At 35.1% G+C, this 14,652-nt stretch overlaps 1 protein-coding gene across 8 annotated transcripts in view; it reads left to right on the plus strand.

Annotated features, from left to right (window-relative positions):
- Positions 1-14,652, plus strand: part of chb (CLIP-associating protein) — a 723,643-nt gene that overhangs the window by 392,146 nt on the left and 316,845 nt on the right. For all 8 annotated transcript variants that reach the window (XM_090405359.1, XM_090405362.1, XM_090405366.1 and 5 more), the window contains one exon: positions 14,258-14,395. In XM_090405359.1, the coding sequence (XP_090261485.1) occupies positions 14,258-14,395 (138 nt within the window). The remainder of the gene's footprint in view (positions 1-14,257; positions 14,396-14,652) is intronic.

Genomic DNA, 14,652 nt, shown 5'->3' on the forward strand with positions numbered 1-14,652 from the left:
AACAAACCTTGGAGTCTCAGAGGCAAACTTTGTAGAAAACGTTGATTCAGCTGGGAATGTAGTGAAGTTGTCTGCAAGAATAGAAAAATAAGAATGCCATGGTGGACACAATGTTAAAGAAGCAGCCTGGACAGAAGAAGAAAACATACCAAAAGTTCCTAGCAAATAAGTTGGCAGATGCCCTAAAAGAATACAAAGAGAAATGTAACTGAGCTAAACAAAAGCCATAGAAAGACTTTGGTAAGAATATAGAAAATAAATATTGGGAAGGTGGGCAAATGTTCTAGAGCCATTTCTATTGAAAAAGCTTAGAAATGGAGGAAAGAGTAAAAAGAATCACATGATAAAGGTGATGTGAGAATTGAAAATAAAGATATTCTAGAAGTTCAGAGTAATTAATGTGAAAGACTGTAATAGCAATAAAAGAGTAGTAAAGAATATTCAGGGGGGGGGGTGTAAACACGAGTACATATTAATTCTTGAGGTAGAAAAAAGCCATCATAAATTTCAGGCATGGAAAGGCAGCTGGAGTAGATGATATTTGACCAGAAATGTTTAAATATTAAAGTATAAAAGTTTTCCAGTGGCTATATTGCATAATTCAGAGGGCATAGTCCAGATGATTGGAGTAGTGCTCTTAGAGTTCCCATTTATATATTAAAAAAAAAAAAAAAGAATAAAGCTAAATGTGAGAATTACAGAGGAATTTCTTTAAGTGTTCCAGGTAAGATTTATGCAAGCATACTTGAAAAAAATTCTTGAAAAAAGCTTGAGAAAAATTGTGGAAGAAAAACTTGGAGAAGAACATGATGCATTCAGGTTGTCAAGATCAAATTTTCAGTGAAATGAAATCATGGGAATATGACAAGGATGCGTATATAAGTTTGCTAAATCTGGAAAAAGCAGATAACAAGGTGTCCTGAGAAAATATTTTCAAATCACAACAGTTATGTGGGATAAATGGAACATTATACAGAGAATTCAAGTTTTCAGTTAGAATTGAAAGAAATACAGAAAGATAGTTTGATGTAAAATCAGGAGGAAAAATAAGGATGCCCATTATCTCCACTCTTATGTATCATCTATATGGATCGAAAGAAGGTGGCATTAAACCTAATATTAGGCTTAGAGGTATAAAACTTAGCTTTTGATTTTATGCAGATGATTTGTACTCCTAAACACATCCAATGCCAGTCTCCAGGATTTTCTAATAAATTGCATAACAGCTGTGAACAAATTAGATATGAAAATGAGCAATAAATAGACCAAAACTATGAAAACAGCAAGAAACATAGAAAACTTCAGCCGTATTCTCAGTGGAGAACCTATAGAACAAGTAAAATATTTTGCTAATTTAGGCACAGTTTTTAGTGAAGATGGTAAATTAAATATGGAAATAGATAACATAATAAACAAAACTGGTATGATGCAGAGCCCGTTAATTAAATTTTTATGGAATAAGAGTGAAGAAGGAATTAGCTAAAATACCAAACCAGCTGTATACAAGACAGTGTTCAAAACAGTTATAAGTTATGGATTGAAGATTTTGGTTAGAAATAAAGCACTTGATGAGATTAGAGACCCCACACACACACACACACACGAGAATTCTGAGAAAAAATATAGAAGTGAACAGATTGCATTAATGGCAGAATCATATTAAAAATGAAGATATTAGAAAGGAATTTGACATTTCTAGCTTTCAGGAATATGTGAGCAGGACTAATTTGAGGTAGTATTGCCACTTAAGCAGAATAGAAGAGAGATAGTTAACAAAACAGATGTTTGATGCCAAGATAGTAAGAAAAATACTCAGAGAAAGACCAAGGTCTAGGTCAGTTATGGCAAACCTTTTTACCCAGGTGTGTCAAACATCTTTTTTTTTTTAAAAAAAATATTGACGTTGTTGATGTGCCACTTGCATACATGCATTATAAATTTAACTACATAATTATAGATGGTGACTTATACATATAATATTAGGCTATTTATTTAATAGGGCATTGATATAAAATCTATGAATTCATATTATACAATTAATTTAATAAAGTGAAATTACAAACTTGCATTACATTTAATGACTTTTCTGTTGCATAGAAAGTTGCTTTATAGAAGGGCTATAGCATGTACATTTTAATGCTACACAGGCAGTGCTCAAATCATTGCTCAATCTATTTCTCCCTTTTGATTTGATATTATTTAAGGCAGAAAATAGAGTTTCAGAAGAGCATGTAGAAGAGAAAATTGTTAGAAGAGCTTTAGCAAAGATTTTAAGAGCATGAAAGTTTTTGGGAAGGCTATTCCACATGCTTAGAATTTCACAGTCTGAATTTTTACACGCAGTATCAAGCAGAAGTTCCCGGGAAGTTCTTCTAATTCATTTCTAAGAGCAATAAACTTTCTTTTCCAGATAGGATTACACTGGAAGTCAGCTACTTGCATTTCTAGATCTTTTAAATCACTCAAAACCATCTCATTTAAGATCCATGAATTCTGTTTCATCAGGATACTTTATGAATTGGATTGTTTGTTCCATCAATTGAAATTGCTCAAATCTATAAGAAAATTGCTCAGTTACTGACTTTAGAACTTTGATAGATTGGTTAATATGTTGTTCACGATTTTTGGGACTGGTTTCGTTTAAAAAAATTTTCACTCTTGGGAAATACTTAAAATGGTTACTTTCTAAATCACGTTGAAATATTTTGAAGTTATTCTCAAAGATCTTGATCGTGCCAAACATAACATTGACAGATTTTACGAACCCTTGCAATTGTATATTAAGTTCATTCAGGTGCAATGAAAAATCTTTGAAAAACATCAGCTTACTGAGCCAAGCACCATTGTTCAACTGAGAAAATTCATGCTGCATGCCCTTCTTATTTAAATATAATTTCATTTCATTTAAACATTCAACAAATCATTCAAGTACTTGGCCACGACTCAACCATTGAATATTATTGTACATTAACAGACCATTGTACACCGATTCAACTTCTCATTTGTTTAATCCCTTAACGCACCAATTAAAAATCAGAAATTGGTTGTTTTTTGCCAATTTTTTTATTCTTTATTTTCTTTATACACAAAAGAACATTAACAAATCTTGGAAAAAAACACAAAAAATGTCTCTTTTTGCAAAAAAAGGTTAACTAAACTGCATATACTTTGCTAAACCTTAACTCGGGCAACAAAAAATTCTTGAAAGTTAGTACACATATATCTTGTTTCTTTTCGAACCCTTTTATTGTGTTTATTCCTTTTTCTTGAGCAGAGGAAACACTGGCGAGTTGGATTTTCTTTCTTTTCTGTTGGTGGTATGAAAGATGGAAAATGTCGTGCAGATAATCTCAGTGGTGATGGGATATTTTATGGACATCCACTTCTTGAAATGCTTGTAGGTTTGTATTTTTCAATGGAGAGTTTGATTACTTTGAGGCAAAAATCAAGTGAATCCATCTTACTACTAGATTTTTGGTAAAGCACGAAAGTGTTCCATAGTGCCAGGTCTAAGAGATGAAAGAAAATCTTATTATAATACTTCTTGCCTCTCTTTCTGGGTACAGCATACAAAGACAGGTGTTGATCAATGCGATCAACACCACCCATGGTATGGGTGTAATCCAACACAGTTGTGGTTTTTTTATTCCTCCTTTCTGCGTCTCTATATCTACCATTGATGTAGTGTGAATGGTAGAGATAAGGGAGATATCCTTCTTGTCCTTCCATTTTATTACACACACTTTCCCTCCCTGAAAACCAATTACTTCTCCAGTTTTCAATTTTTTATTCTTCAATTCGCTGGGTACTTCTTTTCGTGATAAGCATAATGTTCCATAAACATCAGTCTTATTTATTATCAATAGATCTGCTAATCCAGGTGAATTATAGAAATTGTCCATAGTCAATAACTTTTATTCAATAAAGGTTTCATCAAAGTCATCACTACTTCCGAAGATATTGGAAGATTGCTAAAATCTCTGTCCAGAATATTCTTGCCGGTATAGATTATAAAATTATAGACATATCCACTTTGTGATTCACATAATAAGTATGTTTTTATGCCGAATCTGGCCCTTTTGAGAGGAATGTATTGCACCCATCCCAAATGACCTTTATAAAGCAATAAACTTTCATCAGTAGTCACCAATTTCTCTGACATAATCGAATTGCCAAATTTTCTATTAAAATCTTCATAAATTGGCCAGATTTTATTGAATTTTGGGTGAGGGTGATTTGCTGGATCAAATTCATCATTATTTGAAAAATGTAGAAATTGTTTTATGGCCTTGAAGCATTTCCCGCTCATACAATCCGGAAAAAATGGTATATAATAATGGATTTTTTGTCCAATAATGACTGTATTCTGGTTTTCTTACTATACTTTGCAAAAGTATAGTAAGAACAACAACAGCCAAAAATACTCTGATTTCATTTGGATTTGTGTCATACCAAGAAGTCTTTTCTTTACCAAGGGTACGACTCCTCGCATATCTATTTGTTTCATACACAACACGTTGAATCAATTGATCATCAAAAAAAAGCTAGAAGAAATTTAGGCAGTTATAATCGCCAACATCAGTATTTTTTATACCGGGAGATTCTGTGAAAGCGAATGATGGAGGTGGATGAGCATCTTGTTGTATTGGATACCATTGTCGGGCTAAAGCAAGAGTTTCATCATCAGTACTTTCATCCTTTGAAATAGCATCAACTTCTGAATCACTGCCACTGTGTTCTAAAGTTTTATCTTCTGAACTAAATAATCAGTCTTGATCGCTATCCATGATAGGGTAATAAATATAACGTAAAAATAAATAAACAAACAAATGTTATAAATTATAAATGGCCTCGATGTAAACGGCACTCTAGTGAACAAATGCACAATTGCAAAACAAAGAATTGACATTCACAGGTGATGATGCAGCAGGCAATAGTGGACAAAAAATGTGCAAACACAAATGAAATAGCTGATACACGCCGTTGGCAACTTTTCTCAGCTGAAAGGAAATAGGCACAAAATTGTCTAGCGTGTATATTCGGTTGTATTTATATGCGAAACCAAAATTCACAGTCACGTGTATTAACTCGGGTGCTTGGAAAAAATTCAGTTTCTTGGACCCAAGTTAAGTCGGTTGAGTGCATTAAGGGGTTAAAGCCCTGGCAGCAATAAAATTAGTTACCTTTGTCACAATTCTCATCACATCATCCAAATCCTTTAAGCCTGATTTCGCACACAGTGGCTCCTGATGTATAATACAGTGGAAACAAACCAAGGGATGACCAACATATTTTGTAAATTGTTTGATAAAACCGACATTGCGGCCAACCATATTAGGTGCGCCATCAGTTGTAATTGAAAATATTTTCAATAAATCTATCTGTTTCTCACGGAACACTTTAACAACACAGTCGCATATGTCTTTACCTGTCATGTTTTGAGGTAAATTTTCTAACTTTATCAATTCCTCATGCATAGAATCGCCGTGAACATACTTTGCAATAATAGCCAATCGAGCTGATGACGTAATATCTGTAGTTTCATCGAGACAAATGGTAAAACAATGGCATGAGTTCAAGTCTTGTTGTATTTGATTTTCTATACTAGTATTCATTGATATAACTCTGTCTTTAATAGTATTCCTACTTAATGGTAACTCTTTCATGCACTTGACAATAGCTTCCTTATTATGAAAGTCCTCAAATAAAAATGGTGCACACTTTACGAAAGCTAATATAATCACTATCACTAAATGGTTTCCCATGTTCAACAATAGTATGTGAACTACTTTCACATTCATTTTGCCATGCCCGCAATTCCAGCCTATTCAAATCATTCTGCAAGTACTGCATATCAGCAGCACTCCTGATTACCCTTCCTATCTTTCCAGCAAATAGCATCCAAGGTGTGTCACCTGAAACCCTGAAGTGTGTCATGTGCTGACATGCGTGTCATAGGTTCGCCATCACTGGTCTATGTGGATCGATTCATTCAGAAGTGCCTTGGATTGTGAAATGACCTGGATATGATCTCTTGTGGAGAAGCCTCTTTTGAATCCTGCTTGCTCTCTGCGGGAGTTGTCTTTGAGAGTAGTTTGGATTCTGTTCAGTATTACCCTGTTCATGATTTTATATGGGAGAAAGTAGTCAGATTGTGTGATAATTTTTATGTCGTCTTTATTTCCTTTTTTGAATAGAAATAGAAGTACAGTTCTTGATGTTTTCCATTCCTCTGGAATCTTTCAAGTACTACATAAATCTGGTAGCCAAGGCTTTGAATACAGTTGGTCCACTTTGTGGGATTTCTTCAGCCTTAACATGATCAAGTCCTGAGACTTTACCTTTATTCGTTTTCTTAATTTCATCTTAATTTTCATATTTCATCTGGTATGTTGCTTGGAATAATAGGTTCTTGGACTTGGCATTTAGTTACATAAAGGCATTATAGAAATTCTGCACAATTTCATCTTTTTTGTGTTAGTATATTTTTCTCTGTTTTGATCCTGTAGAGCAGTTGAAATTGACTGCTTCAAATTTAAGTCTTTCTCCATTTTTTGCTGGCTGATTTTTGCCTGTGCTGCTTCTCTTAGTTTTTATATCCTGAAAGCTTTGTAGTATTGTGGGATTCTTTTCCTCAGTACTTGCAGATAATCTGGCATTCTAGAAAATTTCCTTGAGATTTCTTTAGTTCTTTTCTCTTTTTCAGTAATTCTATGGCTTGAGGTGTGTTTGTCATTCTTTTTTCATTTGTCTCGCAGGAATTTTTTTTTTTTTCATTCATTGAATTTATTAATAAATTCAGTGTAGTCATCATCTATGTAGCAGTTCTTAATAGTCCATTTGGTCTCTTCTATGTACTTCCTGAACTTGTGATGGTCTATTTGTTTGGACTGTCTTTTGTTGTTTCATGTCGCCATGATATGTTCTTTTTTTGTGGTCTGTTTTTATATTCTCAGAAGACTGTGGTCAGAATCTATGTTGAGATATGTTTCACCTATTGTACCAGTCTTCTACAGTCTGTTAAAATGTAGTCTATTCTAGTCTATTTTCCACTTATTTTTTGTGCGATGTTTTAAAAATTCTTGTATTGTGTCCCATATGATGTCTCTGTAACAGAGATGAAATATTCAAACCATTAAACCTGTGTTTAATTTTTCATTCTGCTGCTTACATTCCATTAACTATCCCAGTGGCTAAAATCTTGCGAAGCAGTTTGTTTTGTAGGTAATCATGTCCTCTGTGAAGGAAAGACCAGCATCTTCAGTTTTAAGGTTCTTATAAATGTTCCTTGCATCCATAATGAAATTTGATCCTGAAACTTTGCTAATCAAAAGGTGCATTGTATGAAGTACCATGTTTGAATCTAACACAGTATTTTTTTAAAGCTTAACATCAAGGCTTGTGATGGGTTCAAGATTACATATAGTGAAGTGTGAATGAGGTAGCATGAGATTTGTGAGTGTTGCTAGAGACAGTGAAGTGGAAGAGTGTGATAGAGAATTGCGAGTTTATTGCGAAGATATGATAGCATACAGCTGAGGAGGAGAGCAGTGATCAGGAATGGCATGATAGCTAGAATGTATAGGAAGAAAGGAGTTGAGTATGTGAATATGGAATACATTTGAAGGTAGGAGTGCTGTTTGCTGCAGGTGCTCTTCATTTGAGTGAGAATGGTAGTGTGAAGCTGTTGAGAGGAGAGTATGCAGCCAGTTATGGAAATCAAACCTAGATGGTGAGACTGTGAGTTTAAATATCAGAATTGGTGTGAGGTAATGAACAAAGGAATAAAAGATATGAATACAGGGGGTGGCTTCAATGGGAGCAGCATCATCATCATCATCATCATCAAATTCCTGCCATGTACCCTCAAGGGGTGTACAGGATATGACAGTACTACATGAAAAAATTACATCATTACTAACTTCCTATCTATAATTTTCCTCCAAATCAGTCTGTTACTTGTCAAGACTCCAACATTATCAGATCTTATATTTCTATCGTCTAAGGCACTTTGTACCGTATCAATCCACCTATATCTTGGTCTTCCTCTGGGTCGTTTTCCTGCCAACCTTGCAGAGAACACTTGTTTTGCTAATCTTTCCTCTCCCATTCTATTTAAGTGACCATACCATCTGAGATTAGCTCTGCTAACGCATTCCTGGATGCTGACAATGTCAAGTTCTTTCCTAATATCCTCATTTTTAATATGATATTGCCATTGATGCCATCTGTTCACACCTCTAATCTTTCTCAGGACTCTCATATCTGCGGTCTCTAGTCTTTGGTCAAGTGTTTTACTTCTGACCCAGCTCTCAGATCCATAAGTTAAAATTGGTTTGAACACAGTCTTGTATACAGCTAATTTAGTGTTCCGACTAATTTCTTTCTTATTCCATATGAATTTATTCAATTGACTTCCCACGACACCAGCTTTGCTGATTCTGTTGTCTATTTCTATATTTAGTTTACCATCTTCAGTAAAAATTGTGCCTAAGTAGCTGAAATGTTTTACTTGTTCCACAGGTTCTCCATTCACAACACAGTTGACATTTTCAATGATTCTGCCTATTTTCATTGTCTTTGTCTTTTTATTGCTGACCTTCATACCATATCTATTACAACAGCTATTCAATTTAGTCAGAGAATCTTGCAGACTTGTAGCGGATTTATTTAGAAGTATAACATCATCCGCATAAAGCAAAGAGCTGACATTAACGTCTCCAATTTTGATATCAGGTTTAATACCACATTCCTTCATAATGTGATCCATATAGATAATGAATAACAGAGGGGATAATGTACATCCTTGTCTCACACCAGATTTAACATTAAACCACCTTCCTGTACTTCCTTCAATTCTAACTGCTGAATCACAACTCAAATAAAGACTAAGTATTGCTTGATATAATGCCCCATTGACACCATATAACTGCAGCGTATTGAATAGCTTCTCTCTTGGCACCTTGTCATATGCCTTTTCCAAATCGACAAAACTTAAATACAGATCTTTGTCATATTCCCATGCTTTCTCGACTATTTGTCGTAAAGTGAAGATCTGATCCTGACAGCCTCTATTTGGCCTGAATCCAGCTTGTTCTTCACCAAGCTTTTCTTCCACAATTCTTCTCAACCGTTTCTCAAGTATACTTGCATAGATCTTGCCAGGAACACTCAGTAAGGAAATACCTCTGTAATTCTCACATTCAGTTTTATTTCCCTTTTTATATATGGGTACTATGAGAGCTCTACTCCAATCATCGGGAATTCGTCCCTCTGTCCAGGCTTTCTGAACTATGCAGTGCAGCCACTGTAAGACTCTTATACCACCATACTTCAGCATTTCTGGTCGAATATCATCTACTCCTGCTGCCTTTCCACATTTCAAGCCTTTGATGGCTTTTTCTACTTCAAGTATGGATATGTATTCCTGACTGCATGCCTGGTCAGTGTTTTTTATCACTGTGCTGTCATCACTGCTTGTTTCATTTAGCAGTTTTTCAAAGTAATTACTCCATACTTCAAGGATATCTTTTTCTCCTGTTTTCATTTCACCTTTATCATCTCTAATTCCTTTTACAGCACTCTTTCCTCCATTCCTAAGCTTCTTCAACAACCTCCAGAATATTTTGCCACCTTCTTGATATTTATTTTCTATATTCTTGCCAAAGTCCTCCCATGACTTTTGTTTAGCTAGTTTTACACACTGTTTAGCTTTCTTACATTTGTCTCTGTATTCTGTAAGAGTAAAAGCTGACTTATTTGCCAGGAACTTTTGATATGCTTTCTTCTTTTCCTTCACTGCCTCTTTAACTTCCTGTGTCCACCAGGGAGTTCTGATTTTTTTATCCTTGCACACAACCTCACCACATGCCTCTCTGGCAGAATCAATCAATGTTTCCTTCAGAGTTTGCCACTGAATCTCCAAGGTTTGATTCCTGTTCTCAAACTCTTTCATTTTCTTTTCAATAATATTTCTGTATTTTAGTCTACAGTTCACATCTGAGAGCTGCTCAACTTTTATTCGCTTTAAAACTTTCTTACATGTTATTCTTTTCAATATGAAATTCAATTTTATCCTGCTCAAGACTAAATAGTGATCACTTCCAATTTCAAATCCTCTGTACACTCTGGTGTCCTGCACCAGGGAGAAAACATCACTATCAACAATAACATAGTCAATGAGACTTTTCTTATTCCTAGCCTCTTCTCTCCATGTGAATTTGTGCACATTTTTATGTTGGAACATGGTGTTAGTAATAACCAGTCCATGTCCTGAGCAGAAATCCAACAGATATTTGCCATTATTATTAGCTTTGCTCTTTTCTCCAAATTTTCCCAAAATATTTTTGTATGTCTCACAATCATTTCCTACTCTACTATTTAGATCCCCAACAAGGACCAACTTTTCCTTTTTCATTGTGTCAGTTGCTTTTTCTAAAGCCTCAAAAAATTCCTCCACTTCTACCTTAGTAGAACCTTCTGTGGGACCATAGGCACAAATAAGTCTCATTGTCCAGTTCCCAATTCTCATATTTGCCTACATTACTCTACTTGAGACTGACTGCCATTCAAGAAGATTAGCCTCGTATTTTGTGTTGAATACTATGGCTACTCCTTCTTTTCCTTGATTGTCATTGCCTGAATATAACATTTTGTATTTATTGCTCAGAAAGATCTCACCAGTTTTGGTCTTTTTTGTTTCAGTCACCCCTATTATGTCGATCTGGTACTTATCTAATTCCTCAGATAGCTCCATTTCTTTGCCATTCAGGCTTCTTACGTTGATAGTACCGATCTTTAACTCTGGTGATGTTGAATTGGGGTTTGTTTTCAGATTTGTTCCAGTAGCTGACTTTTCGCTGTTCGCCCTGGTTCCCTGGCGAAAACAACGGGGGCCTTGTTTAACCGGGCGACGCCCCAGCCGGCATGAAATTTTGTCATGTTGTACCATCATTTTTTTATTTTGGTTTAACCAATAAGAATACAATTTGGTCGGCTAAATCCCAAATTGCCAGCCCATCCTCGTTCGTTCAGTATCAAAGTAGATACCCAACAGGGTGCACCACGAGAAGGTGAGGATTGGACATTAGGTCAGTACTTATCAGTGCAAGGAGTATTTAGGAATAAAGGTAAACAGTTTGTAGCCTTGATATAGTTAGTCAGTCCACAAATCATTGGTGTTAGTGAGATGTGGTTAACAGAGGATGATATTATTATTACATGATGCCTCCAAGGACTAATCAAGGGAGGGCACCTACTCTACAACTCTGTCTCCATCACCACTCCATCCATCAACTACAGCAAACCATTACTACCATTATCATCTACACCAACACTAATATTTTTTTTGTGTAAATTGTGTATTTTCTCAAGGCTGATTTGTTTGTATGTGGGATGAAAAATCAGAGTTTCTGGAAGGGATAAAATGCTGTTACCTCTGTTTGAGATCAGCTAACTCGCATTCAATTGAAAAAATCCATATAAAGTCAATCAAAAAAATTCCTCTTGTCAAGACGAGAATCGATCTTAAGCGTTTCCCAGTCGAATGGTGCAACATACATTATTCTTTCAATTGCGCTGTGGAGACACTTATATACTCACAGGAATAGAATGTGATGGTTATAGCACTTTTCAAAAGCTGAAAAAAGATGAGGATATGGGGTATTGTCAAATTTTTTTTTTTTCCAGAAAAGTTGTGCTTTCGATGCATAACTTAAAGAGAGCAGTAACAATAATGGTTCTGAGGCTATTCGGTGTCAGCATTAATTGGAAGCAAGATGTGTGTGTGACAAAGACTTGGATTCTCCTTTATGCAGTGGGACTATTTTTTCTTCTTTTTTTGGATATCTATTAATGCAGATGGAGATATTCTCCTGCAGCCTATAGTGCATATAACATCACATACTTTCATTTGAAATTCTAGAAATAAAAAGAATTAAATTAGCATGTTTCTGTTATTATTATTATTTGACACCTCCAGGGAGTCCGAAGACTCATCGAGGGAGAGTGTGCCAACAGCATCGAATGATTAGTCCCCTTCCAACTACTAACTCCGCTCGAACTTACTTAACTGAGCCATTAGTAGCAGAGGCTCTACCAATCGACCAACCTATAATGAATTCTTTTCACTTACATAGATTTTTAGATCAGTCTGTTGCCATCCATATAATGAACCTAACTACTAAAAAATATTTCCATATCTAGTCCAGTAATCGTTAATTACAGATCCACATTAAAACCAGCTTATGCTTATTTTTGGTCAGATAAATCAGTTTGACAGTTAGTAGATACACTTATCAACAAAATTTGCTTTTGGAGATAAATAGTATGTAATATTGCACTGGCAGATCCTAACTTAATCATATGTCAAAAACATAACTTGATCTTTTTTCACTTGTGTTTTGTGTGTTTTGAAAAAGTGACCAAGCAAAATTGTCATTTATATTAAGGTTGGCAAGTGTTAGTATGTTATTAGTTTTTTGAACATGTGTATCGTTATTGGTTATAAACTTCCCCTCTCCAAATAATTCTGAAGATGATCATGATATATAAATATATCTCTAAATCCATCCATAAAAGATACTATTTGTACACCTATTTTGTATATCCTGGTTGTGCTTTGCTTAGCTTAGATAATCCAGTTATCCTACTCTACTGACCAGTTTTATCTCTCCAGGCCTCCAATAATCATGGTGGTGGCAATCTCACACTGAGTGATGAAAATGATCTACCACATAAAATTTGAATAGTTTGCTACCTTCACCAGAAAGAGGTCAGAAAAATTTTGCTCAAATTGGTTTCTAAAATACTCCAGGCCCTAATGACATTCTTCCAATTGTTCTCAAGGTCTGTGCTCCAGAATTGACTCTCTCCCACTCTGCTGCCTATTTACACTTTGTCATTCCGCTGTTAACTATCCTGCAGCATGGAAACTAGCCCATATACAACCTATTTGTAAGACGGGTGATAAATCTAAACCTTCAAAATACCATCCAATTTCACTCACCTCAATTACTTTTTTAAAGTAATGGAAAAAACCATCAACACTCAGCTCCTGTGCTACCTTAAAGACTTGCATCTAATAAATGACCAACAGCATGGATTCCATCACTGTCGGGCAACAGGTGATCTACTCACTTACGTCACCTATCTCTGGACAAGCATAATGGTTTGGCGAATTGTGCAAGTGGTTGGACTGCAAGGCTTTTGACTGAGTTTGCACAAAAGTCTATTAAGTAAACTCTCATAATTTAGTCTGCCCCTGCTGACTTCAGCAATTGGGTATCCAACTTTCTGAATGATTTCCTGTTAGATTTATCTATACAACTAATGCTGGGGTCCCACAAGGCTCTGTTCTTTTTACTCGCCCTCCTCCTCCTATATATAAACAATCTGAGTACCAGTGTAGTATACAGTTTTGCTAATGACAGCACATTTCACTTTTTCTTTTAGTTTGACAAACCTTGCAAGCAAAAAATTGCCACAACCTGCAGAACTCTACCCCTCTATTACCTTAAATTCTGATCTTCAAAACATTTATCAATGGGGTTTGGATAACCTTGTCAACTTCAATGCTAGCAAAACACAGCTTTGAATTATTTTCTACAAAAAGAACCCTACTCTACCAATCTTATCCTTCACAATACCTAAATCTCCATTCAAGATGAGAGTTTTCTACTTGGAATAACTTTAAACTCAAATCTCTCTTGGCTACATCACAAATATTGCCATGTGTGCATCCAAAAAAAAAAAAAAAAAAGGCTTGCTCTTTTGCTTGAGACATTACTTTAACTCCAAACAGTTCCTAACACTATACAAATCACAAATCCACCCAGCCATTTAATACTGCTCACATGGGGTCACTGTTCACATAAGAATTGGCATCAATAGCCTCTCCCGCCCTCTTGGAAATCCATCTAAATTTGTGTAGCAGCCAAACAACACCCTCTCACGCTGTAACTCCAAACCTACAGAATACAAATTTCTCCTCTTTGTTCATCCCTTTCACTGTATATCCCAAGCAATACAATCTACAGCTTTTCAAGTCAAATGTGAACAAGTTCCTTGTTGCCCATCTATGTACTAGTTTACTATAGGTTGTCCACCCTATCATGAATGAGTTCTCCATTAAAATTAGGGGGGAAAAAAAAAGTTCACAAATAGAAATTCTTGATCTGCATGAACTTGTTCTCTGAAAGAATATTAAAGATAATTTATTTCATTTGAAAAGTTATTTGCTATTATTTTCATATTACAGAGCATGCTGTGAATTTCTAGATCAGTTACTTCATACTTGGCCAACACATACTCTAGAAAAACATGTAGCTTTATTACAGGATGCTATAAAGAAGGGCATCAGTGATGCAGATCCTGAAGCTAGAGCTTTCTCTCGCAAGTGAGTTTTCATTTAACAGTTTTCTTTTTTATTTCTGAAAAGATTTTTGAAATCCCAAAAGATATTAAAATTTATTTTTAAAATGTTCCTTCTTTAGTAAATAGTATAAGTGGAAAAAAATAAAGTTATTTCTAGAACTTTATTTTTTTCCACTTATACTGAAAGAACAACCTGAAAGAATTGAAAATTGCTTTTTCAGTGTTTTTTGGATATTTGGATCTCAAAGTTTACTTTCCAGAGTACTTACTTTCCAGTTA

Source organism: Typopeltis vanoorti, chromosome 15 (genome assembly GCF_054136105.1).
Source record: "Typopeltis vanoorti isolate ZY-2024b chromosome 15, IOZ_Tvanoo_1.0, whole genome shotgun sequence".
Classification (NCBI taxonomy): domain Eukaryota; kingdom Metazoa; phylum Arthropoda; class Arachnida; order Uropygi; family Thelyphonidae; genus Typopeltis; species Typopeltis vanoorti.